Source organism: Ovis canadensis, chromosome 3 (genome assembly GCF_042477335.2).
Source record: "Ovis canadensis isolate MfBH-ARS-UI-01 breed Bighorn chromosome 3, ARS-UI_OviCan_v2, whole genome shotgun sequence".
NCBI lineage: Eukaryota > Metazoa > Chordata > Mammalia > Artiodactyla > Bovidae > Ovis > Ovis canadensis.
In genome coordinates, this window is record NC_091247.1 from 69,285,022 (window position 1) to 69,305,476 (window position 20,455).

At 39.1% G+C, this 20,455-nt stretch overlaps 1 protein-coding gene across 10 annotated transcripts in view; it reads right to left on the reverse strand.

The window, feature by feature from the left end:
* Positions 1-20,455, reverse strand: part of EML6 (EMAP like 6) — a 290,298-nt gene that overhangs the window by 101,639 nt on the left and 168,204 nt on the right. For all 10 annotated transcript variants that reach the window (XR_011255673.1, XR_011255672.1, XR_011255675.1 and 7 more), the window contains 2 exons: positions 3,832-3,999; positions 2,779-2,885 (listed from right to left, as the gene is read on the reverse strand). Coding sequence is in view for 7 of the 10 variants with exons in the window: in XM_069583321.1 (XP_069439422.1) it covers positions 2,779-2,885; positions 3,832-3,999 (275 nt within the window). In the remaining 3 variants the exon portion in view is untranslated. The remainder of the gene's footprint in view (positions 1-2,778; positions 2,886-3,831; positions 4,000-20,455) is intronic.

Below are 20,455 nucleotides of genomic sequence, written 5' to 3' on the forward strand. Positions count from 1 at the left end.
CAACCTAGATAGCACATTAAAAAGCAGAGACATTACTTTGCCAACAGTAGTTGGCAATAGTCAAGGCTATGGTTTTTCCAGTAGTCATGTATGGATGTGAGAGTTGGACTATAAAGAAAACTGAGCACAGAAGAATTGATGCTTTTGAACTGTGGTGTTGGAGAAGACTCTTGAGAGTCCCTTGGACTGCAAGGAGATCCAACCAGTCCATTCTAAAGGAGATCAGTCCTGGGTGTTCATTGGAAGGACTGATGTTGAAGCTGAAACTCCAATACTTTGGCCACCTGATGCAAAGAGCTGACTCAATTGAAAAGACTCTGATGCTGGGAAAGATTGAGGGCAGGAGGAGAAGGGGACAACAGAGGATGAGATGGTTGCATGGCATCACTGACTCGATAGACATGAGTTTGGGTAAACTCTGGGAGTTGGTGATGGACAGGGAGGCCTGGCATGCTGCGGTTCATGGGGTCGCAAAGAGTTGGACATGACTGAGAGACTGATCTGAACTGAACTGAATGAACAAAGCTAACTTGAGTATCTTTTAAATCACTGGGATTTAAAAGAATTCTTTTGAAAAATTCTGCTATTATGTTTCTTAATCAATTTATATCCAGATAATATAGTTACTTCAGATAAATATGAAAGGAAATTATTAAATAAAATTATCAATAAAATATAATTTAAATATTTTGTTATAATTTCTTCTAGGCAGGAAATCTTTTGATTATTCTGACATGTAAAACATGGCCTTGCGAATCATGGTGATCACTCTTGGGAATTATCCTTCTTTCATGACCCCATGAACCTTTCAGATCAGACTTGGATATACAGCAAAGCTCTTGGCCTAATCTAGGACCTAAAATATGTTGTTGACTGGGATAACATTCCCTATAATCTAAATGTGGATAAAATCCATCTTTTGTCTACAATGTACTTGTGCCCTACTATCAAGAGATAAAACTTTAATACATTGAAATGAAATTTAATTCAATCAAACTACATTACAAAAAATCATGAAAATATTATAATAAAGCTCTTCTTTAGGGTTTGACCAAAAATTATTCTGAAAAAAAGGAAGTCAAGAGACATCTCACTTCTGCCTTGTCTATTACAGATGCAATGAAGTAAGCTTTTAAAGTCTAATGATAATTATTCATCTGAATTCAGATGCTTTCATCAACTTATCAACTACTTTAGAGAACTGAATTCTAGTCTCGGCATTGCTACTGCTTATTTGAACAAGTCTCATAACTTCTGTGGGCCTCAAAGTCCCATCTGTAGAACAGACTTCCAGCTCAGGAATAACTCAGGAATCAAATTCAGACAACATGAATCAAATAACACAGGTGAAAACTTTAAAAAGTAAGACATCAGGGAGAATATAAATCTTAGGCATGAATTTCAATCAAGTCATTCCTTTCCATTCTTTTACAAGTACCATTTTATTAAATAAAAACATCTCAACTAAAAAAATTGCTTTTCTCTTTCTTTTTTCTTTAAATTGTATGTTCATTTTGCTTTCCCCTTTCATTGTTCATTCCATTTCACCTTAATATTAGGATATAATATTGTGTAATATTTTCATATTTCCATATTAATCATTTCCTTTCAAATCTTTATCTATAGCATAATATATTGTATCAATACACAGTCAAACTGATTTAGTTTTGAAGTTGACCCAAGACATCAGTTGGACTACTTTTGTGCTAATCTAATTTTTCAAACATTGAAAGCAGTGAGTGACAATGACAGGCTGGAAAAAAAGGCATCATCTGAAAAGCCACACATTCAGAGCTTATGTAGGGGCAAAGCTAAGTAGCACATAGAATGTGCATCTACAGAGAAGACCAGATCCACTCTCTTATTCTAACACTACAGGCAATATGGATGCGGGCAAAGTACTTAACCTTGCAGGGTTACTGTGGGGTTGGATTTGGTGTACAGAAAGCACAGGACGTGGCCCCACAGAGATATCTGATACATGGCAGCTGCCATAGGCCTATGGTAGGTTTCCGTGGGCAACACTGACAGTTGCTATGTCTGAAATTTGAAATCTTATTCACTGTATGTCCATTTATGGAATCTGCTTCACATACCTCTGTTAAATGACAAGGAAGAAAATAGAACCTCTAGAGTTATTACCATTAAGAAGGTGATACGTGTCCAGATTCCAGTGAAGGATTGTGCATTTTAATACACAGTTTAGTGCTAAAATTAAATATCTATTTAAAAAAATAGTACTCAATTAGTTGTAATTGTCCAACTTTTTTACCAAAGACGATTTCTGACTGGACAGATAATACGCATTGTATTTGGGCTTTTACTTTAATTAAATGGATAATGGTCTCCATAAGCTAAGAGAGACACCAGGACAATCACTCTTTGGCAAACTACCATGCCTCCAGCGTCTCCTGTTCTATAAAGAAAACACATGCTTTAGTGATCTGCTTAGAAAAATGAAAAATCAGGTAACTTACTTGCACATTTTTCTGTAATAGATATTTAAAAATTTTAGCTGCTAGGAAAGCAGAAAACCCAAATTGTCACGGGTTCTGGTTTAAAATTTGCTACTACCTTCTCCTTAAAAATTTTTTTGCTGACATGATCAGTAAAAGCCTTATTTCAAATCTGTATTTAAAGATAAGAAGTAGGCAATTTTACTAATTCTTTTATTTTCTTTTGCCGAAGGACTAACCAATTTTAGTGCAGTGTCTGATTTGAATAATATTGAGATTTGGGGTTATAAGGTATTTGTCATAAGGCTTCCTGTTTACTGACCTGGCGATCATAATTGATTTGAGTTTCTTGCTCAATATCAGAGTCCAACTCTGGCACGTCAGATAAATCCGAATCAGATTCTTCACTGTAGGAATCAGTGCCACCGTCTGCAGAAATACCCCCACAAGAAACAAGCAGAAATTCTGAGACTCTTAATGGCTAAAAAGTTTAAAAATCTTTTCTTTCTTCTATCCTACTGAGTTCAATAAAAATACATCATACACCATAACTTTCATTTGCTGTAGATTCTTAAAACATCTTTTTTCTTTCATCTTTTGGTTAAGTTTGGCATACCTCTCACTCTCTTTTTAGGAGTATTAACAGACTAGTGTAACTCCCCCCACCATCTCCACACTTGTATTAGATAATAGATCTCTGGGTTTTAAATCTTGCTTTGAAAGAGAAAAGCGAAGACGGGAAGGTTTTACCACAGAGGAAGCTGGGTCAGAAGGAAATTCAACCACTTATTCAGTAAAAATCTTCTTTAGCCTGTTAACATGACCACTAGGTGCTGGTAACTATCATGGTCAAAACTGCTGCAGAATCCCTCCCAACAAAAACCATTCCCTCACATAGTATGTGGTCATTACTACTGAAAGTACAATAAATTAAAGGACCAATATATCCATTGACCTGGAACACAGCTGATCCTGACTGTGGATCATTCTTTGATCCCTATTAGGAAGGCAACTCCTATTCCAAATGTTACTTTGTCACCTTACCCAGCAGCCCCACCATCCATCAGAATTGTCCTAAGGAGGCTGAAATGTATGTGTAGTATTATTTTCAAAAGTTAATTCTTCATGTAAACTTTAGATGTTCAGGTTTCATTTAGTATAAGCAAAATTCTTTGAAGGAAATTATCCAATTGACCCATATTCGATTGACCCATATCTCAAAATGTTTTTCTGTTTTTTTTTTTTAATTTTTAAATTTATGGTAGGAATGAATTTTTCAAAATGGTTTAACTCTATCTTCAGAAGAGATGTCAGGCCATTGCATGAAATTTTTATTGAAAAAAAAAACATGTTGAAAAATTATTATTGGTTTTACCCTGGGGTGCGGTTTCCAGCAGGCCATTGCTGACACCTTCTGGAATAAATCTCCACTGGAAAACTGAGTGGTCAGCCCCTCCTGTGCTTAATACCCACTGAAAGTCATGAGACCAGCGGACGTTTGTAACATGTGCAGAATGGCCCACATACTTTCTAAATTTGGCTCCTGAAAGATATTATTGAGAAGATTAGTTATGGAAAAAAAGGAACTTGTTGGTTAAAAAATTACATTTCTATTTAAATACACTAGAAAATATAATCTTCAGTCTTATATATAATAAAAAAGTGAATGTTTCAAAAGATATGTCAATCATTCCAGTATGGATTAAGCTAAAACTAGGTCTTAAAATCTGAGCTCTATTTCTAAAGACACATTTGAACCTGTTCCAAATAACACCTACTGCTTCACTGATTCTGCAAATAAAAGCTAAAGAATAAATATCTTACACATTCTTATTTAAGTATGAGATACAACAGGCAATCCTTTACAGCTGGGAAACAGAAAATAATTCTGAAGGGGGAAATGTTAAGTTATTGTTTGGGGTCATATGATGTAGAGTTGGGAGAACGAAACTTTTTTTTCTTAAATTGATTACTTTCACTCCGTGAACACCATCCCTGGGTAGTAAATGCAATAGAAAAGCTTTGTGAACTTATATTTGGCCCTGAATTACTGAAGCAAAGTCTCCAGTGTATGGTCCATACACAGCAGTATAAAGGCACTCATGCAAGTAAGCAAGGTCCATCTTTTCATGTGGGGGCCTAGAACCCCAAAGACTGTGGGGCATTTCCAGGGCCCACAAGCACCCTGTCCCTTCTTCAGAAACACTTCTAGCTATCACAGTCCCTCTAAGCGGCATCTCTTTAATGGGGGAAAAGCCACCTGTTTAACTATCACATGCTTAAAATTTAAATACACACAGGGGAGATAATGATTTAAATGTATAGGAAGGCAAAAATGGCTGCTACATGTTATTTTCCTGAAAGCATGTTCTGACCAGGTGAGGTTTTATTATATCAGGGCCTCCGAAAAAGACCAGGGGGATGCTGCCAAAGAAGGGGAAAGGAAGGACTTGAGTCTCAAAAGCAACCTTGCCCATTACAAGGAGTTTCCTAAATAAGTTTAAAGAGATTAGACTGTTAATAAAGTCAAACAGATTCCAACTCTGATCATCTGGAGATGCCGGTTGATGATAATTCAATAATTATAAAGTAAACACTTTCTTTCCACATCTCAGTAGACCTTACTGGGCTATCCCTTGCTGCCCTGACCTTTACACCCTCCTTAGACAGGATTTAATCCATCTCTTTGGAGTTTTAAAAATGCCCACAATTCTAAAAACATCAAACTCATAGAAAAACATGGTAGATTTGTGGTTATGAGGAGATTGGGGGTTGGGGAGATGGTGAGATGTTGGCCAAAGATATACTTCCAGTATAAGATGAATAACTTCTGGGGAACTAATATACAGCATGGTGACTGTATTTAATAATACTGCCTTATATATTTGACAGTGTCTAAGAGAGTAGACTTTAAATGTTCTCAGCTTGCGTATGTGCACACACACACACACACAAAATAACTGAGGTCATGGATATGTTAACTAACCTTAAAGTAGTGATCATTTCACAGCATTTACATAAATGAAATCACCGTGTTGTACACTTTAAACATATACAATGTTATTTGTCAGTGTTATCTGAATAAAGCTGGAAAAATATGTCCACAAATTATTTGACACAAATCAAAACAAATAGACTGTCAAAAGTAAAGGTGTGTGACATCCAAGAGGAGGTTATAAAAGACGCTGCGGATGCATCCTTGCTCTTTCCTGGATCTCTAGACACCGTGCGATGAGGACACCCAAGCAGCTCAGGGAGAGGGTCACATGGCAAGGAGCTGAGGCCTTCTGCCAGGAGCCAGGTGAGGGAACATCTGGAAGAGGATCTTTGGCCTCGGTCTAGTCTTCAGATGCCTGTGGCCTCATGAGAGACCTGGAACTAGAATCATCCAGCTAAGCTGCTCCTGAATCCCTGACTCCCCAAAACTATGAGATAATTAATGATTATTGATTTAAGCTGCTAAATTTAGGAGGGGGAGAATTTGTTATACAGCCATAGCTAGCTCATACACCCTTAGTAGGCTGGAACTAGAACTTTCAAACATTAGTGTCTTTCAACTTTCAAACACAGATTTGTTGTTTAGTTGCTAAATTGTGTCTGACTCTTTTGTGACCCCATGAACTGTAGCCTGAGGGGCTCCTCTGTCCGTGGAATCTCCCAGGCAAAAATACTGCAGTGGGTTGCCACTTCCTACTCCAGGGTACCTTCCTGACCCAAGTATCGAACCCATGTCTCCTGTACTGGCAGCCAGGTTCTTTACCACTGAGCCACCATGGAAGGCGCCAGTGTCACCAATATTTAGGCCTTATTTCTCTGATCTTCCTTCCTGTCCTCTTTCTCCCTCGCTTACTCTGCTCTAGTCTCACTAGCGTCTTGGCATGCCAGGCCCTCTTCTGCCTCTGTCTTTTGCACTTGTGTTCTGTCTGGAATGCTCTTTCCCTGCATCTCTGAATGGCTGGCTGCCTCACCTCTTTCAGGTTCCTAGTCATATGAACCTGTATCAGTGAGCCCTGCTTTGACCACTCCTGCTTAAAATAGCAATACCCTACTGCCCCATGTGAGCACTACTCCCACTGTGTGCCTTATTTTGCATCATAGCACTTCTCACCAACAGATGTGTTTTTATTGTTTTGTTTATTGACTATGTCTCCTCAGTAGGACAAGAGCTCCAGGGATTTCTGCTGAACCTGTCTCCAGCCTCTAGAATAGCACTTAAATATTTATTGAATACATGAAGGTCACATCCATCTGTTCCAAGGTTTTCCTTAAGACACTGAGTGGCTTTACAAAACCTCCCGAACCCTAAGGAAGGCTCAGCCCTCAGCTCTCATCTCTCTACTGATTCTTTCTCCTTGGCTTTAAATATTGTTGATAATCCCTTGACTACTGCCAAACATTCAGCTCCAGCCCTGACTGAACTCTCCCCAGAGTGTTGACAGCCTGTGCGCAATGCCCACTTGGATGTCTAATAGTTGCTTCAAACTTATCATGGACAAACCAGGAGCTTACCCTTCCCTTCCTACTCTGTTACCACCATAACACGCGCACACACATACACCCTTTTACTCTCTCATTTTCCCGTCTCTGTAGATGGCACTAGCATTCAGCCCATTGATCAAATCTAAAATTTAGGAGTCATCCTCAATCCCTCTCTTTCCTTCTAGTCCCACACCCAATCCACGAGTGTGATCTTCAGGTCTAACTTTACATTGTTTTCTAGGCTCAACCACCTCTCTTCACATCTGTTCCTGACATCTTTGTCCAAGTTACATCCTCTATCACTCAGGCTCTTGTGATAATCTCTACTTGAAGCCTCCTCTTCACTATTCCACTCCACACTATATCAACTGCTACTGCTGCTAAGTCACTTCAGTTGTGTCAGTGGCAGCTCACCAGTCTCCCCCATCCCTGGGATTCTCCAGGCAAGAACAGTGGAGTGGGTTGCCATTTCCTTTCTCCAATGCAGGCAAGTGAAAAGTGAAAATGAAGTTACTCAGTGGTGTCCAACTCCTAGCGACCCCATGGACTGCAGCCCACCAGGCTCCTCCGTTCATGGGATTTTCCAGGCAAGAGTACTGGAGTGGGGTGCCATTGCCTTCTCCACAAAGTGGTATTTTAAAAACATAGATTGGTCGTGTCACTCTTCCATTTAAAATCTCAATAGTTTTCCATTGCACTTAGAATAAGACCCACATTTCTAATGGTTGCTTTAAGGCCCTTCATGCCTGGCCCCACTGCCCTTCCAGCCTCACACTGCACAACTCTCCCATTGTTGGTCAAGCTCTAGTCACGCTGATCTTTCTGTTCTTGCATCAAGCTTATCTAAGCTCTACTGAAGGTCAGCACTTTTCCTTCCAAGGTCTACAGTTTCTGCAACTCAAGTCTTACAGTATCCAGGAGGCCTGGCATAGGAGGTAGTTGTTCCAGGACTCTGTGGTGTGTGTGTATCTGTGTTGTGTGTCTGAAGGATTAACAGAAGGGTAGCACACAAATGAAACATGGAGATCCTCAGCCTTGAGCCTGCCCTTGCAGGGGTAGATGCCAAGGGTGTTAAGATATGACAAATGTCAATAAGCAAGGCTTTGGATTTTATCTCATGTCAGTGTCTGGGAGTTGATGGTCAAACAGGATGTTGTCTATGTCAAGGGTCCCCAACCCCCAGGCCACTGAGCTCGTACCAGTTCACGGCCTGTTAGGAACCAGGCTGCACAGCAGGAGGTAAGTGGCGGGTAAAACTGAAATGACCTCCCCCCTACCACAGTCCTTGGAAAAATGGTCTTCCACAAAACCAGCCCCCGGTGCCAAAAAGGTTGGGGACTGCTGGTCTAAATGACATCAGGGAAAATTATCAGTAATGACCTTAATTATATTAAGATTTAATAACTGTCAAAATGAGGAAAACAAATTGGTTCTGCTGTATAACAATAATACAGTGAAAGTGTGAAAGTGCAAGTCGCTCAGTTGTGTCCCACTCTTTGCAACCCCATGGACAATACAGTCCATGGAATTTGGGCCAGAATACTGGAGTGAGTAGCTTTCCCTTCTCCAGGAGATCTTCCCAACCCAGGGATTGAACCCAGGTCTCCTGCATTGCAAGCAGATTCTTTACCAGCTGAGCCACCAGGGAAACCCAAGAATACTGGAGTGGGTAGCCTACCCCTTCTCCAGCAGAGATCCAGGAATCAAACTGGGGTCTCCTGCATTGCAGGTGGATTCTTTACCAACTAAGTTATCAGCAAAGCCAACAATAATACAAATTGTAGACATTTTCATTAGCCGTAGAACATTTATGTCTAATTATTATGCAAGAGAATACTATGCACATACAATTGTAAATGTGTCAATTAACTTGATTGTGAGTTTTATTTAATCACAATGGAAAACTGTAATGTTTCCTCAGTCTCCATACTCTCTCATAGTCATCAGCCCCCACTCTTATTTGCCTGTTCACAGGTTCAAAAGCGAGGTTGGAAGTTCTGGCACAAAAAGTCCATGAGGCCTAAATGACTTGAGGCAAAATTACAAGATGTATAAACTCTGTATCAGGAAAAGTAGAACAAGTCAATTTGCCATGAGAACACGTGGGTGTTCTCATGTACTGTCACTCTGGCTGTCAACCTCTCCTTGTTCATTCAGATGTCTTCTGGCCCCCTTCATCCTCAGGGTTGTTTTATATATAAGAGGATCTCATTTTGACAAATAGCACTACTCACCATACCTCCCACCTCATCCCTCGCCTACATTTCCATTGCTATTTGCTAAATCCAATCCACCCTACAAGGCTCAGTGATACATAAAAAACATCAACTCTCACTGATTGTCAAGTCCTGATACTTGAGACCAATAGTATTGTTTCTGACCCTCAGGATGTTTCTTCTGAATGCTGATTTTCCAGATACCTTCTGGTTACTTAACTTCTGCAAGTACATTACTCAATCTAACAAGACATGCCCTATTTCTCAAAAGACCCATTAGGGTGAGAGAGAACAGTTTGAATTAGGCATGTTGAGGTAATGCTGTGCCTTGAGCATTTAATTTTTAAAAATTTTGTATCAAACAGACCTAAATTCTACTCGCTTCATTTCTTTTTTTATTTTTTTTTAATTGAAGGATAATTGATTGATAGAATTTTGTTCTTTTCTGTCAAATCTCAACATGAATCAGCCATAGGTCCCCTCACTTTTGAACCTCCCTCCCATCCCTCCTCCACTCTCACCCCTCTAGGTTGATACAGAGCCCCTGTTTGAGTTTTCTGAGCCATACAGCACATTCTCGTTGGCTATCTATTTTATATATGGTAATGTAAGTTTCCATGTTACTCTTTCCATACATCTCACCCTCTCCTCCCCTTTCCCCATGTCCATAAGTCTATTCTCCACGTCTGTTTCTCCATTGCTGCTCTGTGAATAAACTCTTCAGAACCATTTTTCTAGATTCCATGTATGTGCATTAGAATACGATATTTACCTTTCTCTTTCTGACTCACTTCACTCTGTGTAATAGGTTCTAGGTTCATCCACCTCATCAGAACTGACTTGAATGTGTTCTTTTATGGCTGAGTAATATTCCATTGGGCATATGTACCAAAACTTCTTTATCCATTCATCTGTCGATGGACATCTAGGTTGCTTCCATGTTCTAGCTATTGTAAATAATGCTGCAATGAACAATGGGATACATGTGTCTTTTTCAACCCTGGTTTGCTCAGGGTATATGCTTAGGAGTGGGATTGCTGGGTCATATGGTGGTTTTATTCCTAGTTTTTTAAGGAATCTCCATACTGTCTTCCATAGTGGCTGTATCAATTTACATTCCCACCAACAGTGCAAGAGCATTCCCTTTTCTCCACACCCTCTCTAGCATTTATTGTTTATAGACATTTTGATGATGGCCATTCTGACCAGTGTGGGGTGATATCTCATTGTGGTTTTGATTTGCATTTCTCTAATAATGAGTGATATTGAGCATCTTGTCATGTGTTTGTTAGCCATCTTTATGCCTTCTTTGGAGAACTGCCTGTTTAGGTCTTTTTCCACTTTTTGATTGGGTTATTTGTTTTTCTGGTATTGAGTTGTATGAGCTGCTTGTATATTTTGGAAATTAATCCTTTGTGAGTTGTTTCATTTCCTATTATTTTCTCCCATTTCAAGGGTTGTCTTTTCACCTTGCTTATAGTTTCATTTGCTGTGCAAAAGCTTTTAAGTTTAATCAGGTCCCACTTGTTTCCTTTTGTTTTTATTTTCCTTACCCTAGGAGGTGGGTCACAGAGGATCTTGCTTTGAATTATGTCATCGAGTGTTCTGCCTATGTTTTCCTCTAAGAGTTTTATAGCTTCTGGTCTTATATTTAGGTCTTTAATCCATTTTATCTTTGTGTATGGTGTTAGGAAGTGTTCTAATTTCATTCTTTTACATGCAGCTGTCCAGTTTTCCCAGCACCATTTATTGAAGAGGCTGTCTTTGCCCCATTGTATATTCTTGCCTCCTTTGTCAAAAATAAGGTACCCATAGGTGCATGGGTTTATTTCTGGGCTTTCTATCTTGTTCCATTGGTCTGTACTTCTGTTTTTGTTCCAGTGCCATACTGTCTTGATGACTGTAGCTTTGTAGTATAATCTGAAGCCAGGAAGGTTGATTCTTCCAGCTCCATTCTTCCTTCTCAAGACTGCTTTGGCTATTCAGGGTCTTTTGTGTTTCCATATGAATCGTGAAATTTTTGTTCTAGTTCTGTGAAAAATGCCATTGGTAATTTGATAGGGATTGCATTGAATCTGTAGATTGCATTTGGTAGTATAGTCATTTTCACAGTATTGATTCTTCCTACCCAGGAACACGGAATATCTCTCCCATCTGTTTATGTCATCTTTGATTTCTTTTGTTAGTGTCTTATAATTTTCTCTGTACAGTTCTTTGGTCTCCTTAGGTAAGTTTATTCCTAGATATTTAATTCTTTTTGTTGCAGTGGTGAATGGGATTGATTCCTTAATTTCTCTTTCTGATTTTTCATTGTTAGTATATAGAAATGCAAGTGATTTCTGTGTATTGATTTTGTATCCTGCAACTTTTCTAAATTCACTGATTAGCTCTAGTAATGTTCTGATACTGTCTTTAGGGTTTTCTATGTACAGTGTCATTTCATCTGCAAACAGTGAGAGCTTTACTTCTTCTTTTCTGATTTGGACTCCCTTCATTTCTTTTTCTTCTCTGATTGCTAGGACTTCCAGAGCTATGTTGAATAACAGTGGGGGAAATTGGACACTCTTGTCTTGTTCCTGATCTTAGGGGAGATGTTTTCAGTTTTTCACCATTGAGAACTTTTGTATATGGCCCTTACTGTGTAAGTAGGTTCCTTCTACGCCCATTTTTTGAAGAGTTTTAATCATAAATCGGTGCTGAATTTTGTCAAAGGCTTTTTCTGCATCTATTGAGATGATCGTATGGTTTTTATCTTTCAATTAGCTAATATGGTGTATCACATTGACTGATTTGTGTGTATTGAAGAATCCTTGCATTCCTGGGATAAACCCAACTTGATCATGGTGTATGAGCTTTTTGATGTGTTGCTGAATTCTGTTTGCTAAAATTTTGCTGAGAATTTTTGCATCATGTTCATCAGTGATATTGGCCTGTAGGTTTGTTTTTTGTGTGTTGTCTGTCTGATTTTGGTATCAGGGTGATGGTGGCCTTATAGAATGAGTTTGGAAGTGATCCTTCCTCTGCAATTTTTTTGAGTTTTAGAAGGATAGTGGAGAAGGCAATGGCACCCCACTCCGGTACTCTTGCCTGGAAGATCCCATGGACTGAGGAGCCTGGAAGGCTGCAGTCCATGGGGTCGCTGAGGGTCAGGCACAACTGAGCGACTTCACTTTCACTTTTCACTTTCATGCATTGGAGAAGGAAATGGCAACCCACTCTAGTGTTCTTGCCTGGAGAATCCCAGGGACGGGGGAGCCTGGTGGGCTGCCGTCTATGGGGTCGCACAGAGTTGGACACTACTGAAGCGACTTAGCAGTAGCAGTAGCAGAAGGATAGGCATTAGCTCTTCTCTAAATGTTTGATAGAATTCTCCTGTGAAGCCATCTGATCCTCAGCTTTTGCTTTTTGGGAGATTTTTGATCCCAGCTTCAGTTTCAGTGCTTGTAATTGGGTTATTCAAAATTTCTATTTCTTCCTGGTTCAGTCTTGGAAGATTGAGCTCTTCTAAGAATCTGTCCATTTCTTCCAGGTTATCCATTCTATTGACATATAGTTGTTCATAATAGTCTCTTATAATCCTTTGTATTTCTGCATTGTCTGTTATAACCTCTCCTTTTTCAATTCTAATTTTGTTGGTTTGATTCTTTTTTTCTTGATGAGCCTGGCTAAATGTTTGTTGGTTTTGTTTATCTTCTCAAAGAAAAGTTTTAATATTTACTATTGTTTCTTTCACTTATTTTTCATTTACTTCTGCTCAGATCTTTATGATTTCTTTTCTTCCACTAATTCTGGGTTGTTTTTGTTTGTTTGTTTTTCTTTTTCCAGTTATTTTAGATGTAAAGTTAGGCTGTCTCATTTGGTGTTTTTCTTGTTTCTTGAGGTAGGACTGTATTGCTATAAACTTCTTTCTTAGGGCTGCTTTTGTTGCATCCCATAGGTTGTGAGTTGCTGTGTTTTCATTGTCATTTGTTTCTAGAAAATTTTTTATTTCCCTTTTGATTTCTTCAGGAACCTGTTGGTTATTTAGAAACATGTTTAATCTCCATGTGTTTTTGTTTCTTACAGTTTTTTTCTTGTAATTGATATCTAGTCTCATAGCATTGTGGTCAGAGGAGATGCTTGATATGATTTCAATTTTCTTAAATTTACAGAGGTTTGATTTGTGACCCAAGATATGGTCTATCCTGGAGAATGTTCCATGTGCACTTGATAAGAAGGTGTATTCTTCTGCATTTGGATGGAATGTCCTGAAGATACCAATGAGATCCATCTCACCTAATGTATCATTTAAGACTTGTGTTTCCTTATTAATTTTCTGTTTTGATGATCTGTCCATTGGTGTGAGTGGGGTGTTAAAGTCTCCTACTATTATTGTGTTACTGTCAATTTCTCCTTTTATGTCTGTTAGTGTTTGTCTTATGTATTGAGGTGCTCCTACGTTGGGTGCACAGATATTTACAATTGTTATGTCCTCCTCTTGGATTGATCCCTTGATCATTATGTAGTGTCCTTCCTTATCTCTTATAATCTTCTTTATTTTAAGGTCTATTTTGTCTGATATGAGGATTGCTACTCCAGCTTTATTTTGCTTCGCATTTGCATGGAATATATTTTTCCATCCTCTCACTTTCAGTCTATATGTGTCTTGAGGTCTGAAGTGGGTTTTTTGTACACAGCATATATATGGATCTTGTTTTTGTATTCATTCAGCCAGTCTGTGTCTTTTGGCTGGAGCATTTAATCCATTTACCTTTAAAGTAATTATTGATATATATGTCCCTATTGCCATTTTTCTTAATTGTTTGGGGTTGATTTTGTAGATCTTTTTTCTTCTCTTGTATTTCTTGACTCTATAAGTCCATCTAATATTTGTTGTAAAGCTGATTTGGTGGTACCGAATTCTCTTAACTTTGCTTATCTGAAAAGCTTTTGATTTCTCCATCAATTTTGAATGAGATCCTTGCCAGGTATAGTAATAGATTGGCTGTAGATTTTTTCCCTTTCAGTACTTTAAAAATATCCTTCCATTCCCTTCTGGCCTGCAGAATTTCTGCTGAAAGATCAGCTGTTAAGTGTATGGGGTTTCTCTTGCAAGTTACTTGTTGCTTCTCCCTTGCTGCTTTTAATATTCTTTATTTGTGTAGACTTTGTTAGTTTGATTAGTATGTGTCTTGGTGTATTTCTTCTTGGGTTTATCCTGCATGGGACTCTTTGTGCCTCTTGGACTTGATTGACTATTTCCATTTTCCATGTTGGGGAAATTTTCAACTATAATCTCTTCAAAAATTTTCTCATACCATTTCTTCTCTTCTTCTTCTGGGACCCCTATAATTTGAATGTTGGTGTGTTTGATATTGTCCCAGAGGTCTCTGAAACTGTCCTCAGTTCTTTTCATTCTTTTTACTTTATTCTGCTTTTCACAAGTTGTTTCCACCATTTTATCTTCCAGCTCACTGATTCCTTCTTCTGCTTCAGATATTCTGCTATTGATTCTTTCTAGAATATTTTTAATTTCAGTAATTGTGTTGTCTCTGCATGTTTATTCTTTAATTCTTCTAGGTCTTTGCTAATTGATTCTTGCATTTTCTCCATTTTGCTTTCAAGGTTTTTGATCATCTTTGCTATCATTATTCTGAACTCTAAGACTTCAGGTAGGTTGCCTATTTCCTCTTCATTTATTTGGACTTCTCTGTTTCTAGTTTGTTCCTTCATTTGTGTAGTATTTCTCTGCCTTTTCATTATTATTTTTTTAACTTATTGGGTTTGAGGTCTCCTTTTCCCAGGCTTCAAGGCTGAATTCTTTCTTCCTTTTGGTTTCTTCCCTCTAAGGTTGGTCCAGTGGTTTGTCTAAGATTCTTATAGGGTGAGATTTGTGCTAAGTTTTTGTTTGTTTGTTTTTCCTCTGATGGGCAAGGCTGAGTGAGGTGGTAATCCAGTCTGCTGATGATTGGGTTTATATTTTGCTTTGTTTCTTTAGATGAGGGGTCCTGCACAGGGTGTTACTGGTGATTGGGTGATGCTGGGTCTTGTATTACAGTGGTTTCCTTTGTGTGAGTTCTCACTATTTGATACCCCCTAGACTTAGTTCTCTGGTAGTCTACAGTCTTGGAGTCAGTGCTCCCACTCCAAAGGCTCAGGGCTTGACCTCTGGTCAGGAACCAAGATTCCACAAATGGTTTGTTATGGCATTAAGTGAGATTAAAACAAAAATCCAAGAACAAGAAACCAAAGATGAACCCCAGACAAATCAGGCAAATAATAATTAAAATAATAGATATACACATATACATATACACCCATGAGCAAAGTCAAAACAGTCCAACAAAAATAAAGTAAATAGATTGACCTAGCAAACAAAGGAAATCAAAAATTATATTTACCACTTAACAAAACTTACTAAAGCACAAACCAGAAAATAAAACTAAAGCAAGGTGCCAAGTGGGGAATAAAGTAATGAAAAGAAAACTAACATATATGTTGAGAGGAAAGGAGAGAAAGAAAAGATATGCAAAGTTAAATAGAGGTAGATGAAGAAGATTTACATACACTGAAGATTAACTGCAGGGGAAAAGGACAGTAGGAAAGGCAAACAAAGGAATAAACGTACAAAAAATATACTAGGTTTAAGAAAATTAAATATTAAAATTATAAAATAGAGGAAAGAAAAAAAAAAGAAGAATGAATAGACAAGAAAAAAAAAAAAAAGGAAAACGCCACAGAACTGCAAAGGCCGAACATAGAGGCAGAGGTTTATAACAACAATAAAAAGTGTGACTGAATATACACATATACATATACACCCATAAGCAAAATCAAAACAGTCCAACAAAAATAAAGTACAATAGATTGACCTGGCAAATTATATCTACCAGATCAAAATTAGGCAGAAGTGGTGGCTGTGCAGTGCAGGAGTGGCTGAGAGGAGGTGCCCCACATTCAAGGTCAGGAGCAATGACTGTGCTTTGCTGGAGCAGCCGTGAAGAGACACTCCATGTTCAAGGTAAGAGAAACTCAAGTAAGATGGTAGGCAGTGAGAGAGGGCATCAGAGGGCAGACAGACTGAAACTACAATCACAGAAAACTAGCCAATCTGATCACATGGTCCACAGCCTTGTCTAACTCAGTGAAACTAAGCCATGCCATGTGGGGCCACCCAAGATGGATGGGTCATGGTGGAGAGGTCTCACAGAATGTGGTCCACTGGAGAAGGGAATGGCAAACCACTTCAGCATTCTTGCCTTGAGAACCCCATGAACAGTATGAAAAGGCAAAAAGACAGGACAAAGAAAGATGAACTCCCCAAGCTGGTAGGTGCCCAATATGATAGTGGAGATCAATGGAGAAATAACTCCAGAAAGAATGAAGGGATGGAGAACAACACCCACTTGCAGATGTGACTGGTGATACAAGCAAGGTCCGATGCTGTAAAGAGCAATATTACATAGGAATCTGGAATGTTAGGTACATGAATCAAGGCAAATTGGAAGTGGTCAAACAGGAGATGGCAAAAGTAAATGTTGACATTCTAGAAATCAGCAAACTAAAATGGACTGGAATGGGTGAATTTAACTCAGATGACCATTATATCTACCACTGTGGGCAGGAATCCCTTGAAAAAATGGAGTAGCCAGCATAGTCAACAGAAGAGTCTGAAATGCAGTACTTGGATGCAATCTCAAAAACAACAGAATAATCTCTCATTTCCAAGGCAAATCATTCAATATCATGGTAATTCAAGTCTATGCCCCGACCAGTAATGCTGAAGAAGCTGAAGTTGAACGGTTCTATGGAGACCTACAAGACCTTATAGAACTAACACCCAAAAGAGTTGTCCTTTTCATTATAGGGGACTAGAACACAAAAGTAGGACGTCATGAAACATCTGGAGTAACAAGCAAATTTGGCCTTGGAGTATAGAATGAAGCAGGGCAAAGGCTAATACAGTTTTGCCAAGAGAATGCACTGATCATAGCAAACACTCTCTTCCAACAACACAAGAGAACACCCTACACATGGATATGTGTAGGTTGGCCACCAGATGGCCAACAGTGAAATCAGATTGATTATATTCTTTGCAGCCAAAGATGGAGAAGCTCTATAAAGTCAACAAAAAAACAAGACAGGGAGCTGACTGTGGCTCAGATCATGAACTCCTTATTGCCAAATTCAGACTGAAATTGAAGACAGTGGGGAAAACCACTAGACCATTCAGGTATGACCTAAATCAAATCCCTTATGATTATACAGTGGAAGTGAGAAATAGATTTAAGGGACTAGATCTGATAGACAGAGTGCCTGATGAACTATGGAAGAGGTTCATGACATTGTACAGGAAATAGGGATCAAGACCATCCCCAAAAAAAAGAATTGCAAAAAAGCAAAATGGCTATCTAAGGAGGCCTTACAAATAGCTGTGAAAAGAAGAGAAATGAAAAGCAAAAGAGAAAAAAAAAAAGATACACTCATTTAGATGCAGAGTTCCAAAGAATATCAAGGAGAGATAAGAAAGCCTTCCTCAGTGATCAATGCAAAGAAATAGAGGAAAATAATAGAATGGGAAAGACTAGAGAGCTCTTGAAGAAAATTAGAAATACCTAGGGAACATTTCATACAAAGATGGGCTCAATAAAGGACAGAAATGGTATGGACCTAACAGAAGCAGACGATATTTAGAAGAGGTGGCTAGAATACACAGAAGAACTGTACAAAAAAGATCTTCACAACCCAGATAATCATGATGGTGTGATCATTCACCTAGAGCCAGACATCCTGGAATGTGAAATCAAGTGGGCTTTAGGAAGCATCACTACAAACAAAGCTAGTGGAGGTGATGGAATTCCAGCTGAGCTATTTCAAATTCTGAAAGATGATGCTGTGAAAGTGCTGCACTCAATATGTCTGCAAATTTGGAAAACTCAGGAGTGGCCACGGGACTGGAAAAGGTCAATTTTCATTCCAATCCCAAAGGAGGGCAATGCCAAAGAATGCTCAAACTACCGCACAATTGCACTCATCTCACATGCTAGTAAAGTGAGGCTTAAAATTCTCCAAGCCAGACTTCAACAATACGTGAACTGTGAGCCTCCAGATGTTCAAGCTGGTTTTAGAAAAGGCAGAGGAACAAGAGATCAAATTGGCAACATCTGTTGGATCATCAAAAAAGCAAGAGAGTTCCAGAAAAACATCTATTTCTGCTTTATTGACTATGCTAAAGTCTTTGACTGTGTGGATCACAATAACCTGTGGAAAATTCTGAAAGAGATGGGAATACCAGACCACCTGACCTGCCTCTTGAGAAATCTGTATGCAGGTCAGGAAGCAACAGTTAGAACTGGACATGGAACAACAGACTGGTTCCAAATAGGAAAAGGAGTACCTCAAGGCTGTCTATTGTCATCCTGCTTATTTAACTTCTATGCAGAATACATCATGAGAAACGCTGGGCTGGAAGAAGCACAAGCTGGAATCAAGATTGCCGGGAGAAATATCCATAACCTCAGATATGCAGATGACACCACCCTTATGGCAGAAAGTGAAGAACTAAAGAGCCTCTTGATGAAGGTGAAAGAGGAGAGTGAAAAAGATGGCTTAAAGCTCAACATTCAGAAAACGAAGATCATGGCATCTGGTCCCATCACTTCATGGCAAACAGATGGAGAAACAGTGGAAACAGTGGCTGAACTTATCTTTTTGGGCTCCAAAATCACTGCAGATGGTAATTGAAGCCATGAAATTAAAAGACTTGCTTGCTCCTTGGAAGGAATGTTATGACCAACCTAGACAGCATATTAAAAAGCAGAGACATTACTTTGCCAACAAAAGTCTGTCTAGTCAAGGCTATGGTTTTTCCAGTAGTCATGTATGGATGTGAGAGTTGGACTATAAAGAAACCTGAGCACCAAAGAATTGATGCTTTGAACTGTGGTGTTGGAGAAGACTCTTGAGAGTCCCTTGGACTGCAAGGAGATCCAACCAGTCCATTCTAAAGGAGATCCGTCCTGGGTGTCCATTGGAAGGACTGATGTTGAAGCTGAAACTCCAATACTTTGGCCACTTGATGGGAAGAGCTGACTCATTTGAAAAGACCCTGATGCTGGGAAAGATTGAGGGCAGGAGGAGAAGGGGACGACAGAGGGTGAGATGGTTGGATGGCATCACCGACTCAATGGACATGAGTTTGGATAAACTCTGGGAGTTTGTGCTGGACAGGGAGGCCTTGCGTGCTGTGGCTCGCAGGGTCGCAAAGAGTCAGACACAACTGAGTGACTGAACTGAACTGAGCAAAACTAACTAAAGCACAAAGTGGAGAACAAGACTAAAGCAAGGTGCCAATTGGGGTATAAAGCAATGTAAATAAAACTATCAAATGTGTTGAGACTAAAGGAAAGGAAGAAAAGAAAGAAAGAAAAAATAGATATGCAAACTAAATAGATGTAGATAAAGAAGATTTATATATATATTAAAGGTTAACTGCAAGGGGAAAAGAACAGTAGGAAAAGCAAACTAAGGAATAAATGCAGAAAAAATAATAATAGGTTTAAAAAACTAAAATAGAGAAGAAAACAAAGAAAACAACTCCCCAGAACTACAAAAGCCCAATATAGAGCTAGAGGTTTATAACAACAATAAAAAAGGTGACTGAGAGAAAAAAAAACAACTTGAAAGCTTAGTTAGATTTCATAGTGCCAATAAAATCAACTATAACAGAAGCGGGAAAAGAGAAAAAAAAAATCCAAAAGAATCTACAGAACAAGTCAAAACATAAGAATAATAAATGTTTTCCCTGAGTCACTGCTGTCAGAGTCCTTTCCCTTGCTGGGAGTCACAGTCCACTTCACCTGCCTAGGAAGCCCTCCAACACTGTGTTGATCTCTGGACCTGCTGTGGGGGCAGCTCAGATTCTAATCTGCTCCTATTCTGTGATCTTGTCTCCAGTGTCTACAGCTATCAGAACTAGTGCATTTTCTTTTGCAGGGACTCTCAATGACCTTTTATATATTCCACAGACACAGAGTCTGCCTAGTTGATCGTGTGGATTTAATCTGCAGCTTGTATAGCTAGTGGGAGGCTTTTGAGTCTTCTTCCTTAATCACACTGTCCCAGGGTTACAATTGTGGTTTTATTTCCACTTCTGGATATGGGTCATCCATTGGGGTTTGCTCCTTAGGCTGCCCTGAAGGACTTGGGTTTGCCCCTGTGAAGTCCAGGTGTGGAGGGAGTGCAGCTGCCTGGGTCACAGGGGTTCTGGCTGGGGAGAGGCTATGGTGATGGAGGGAGAGAGGCTATGGTGATGGCTACCTGCCC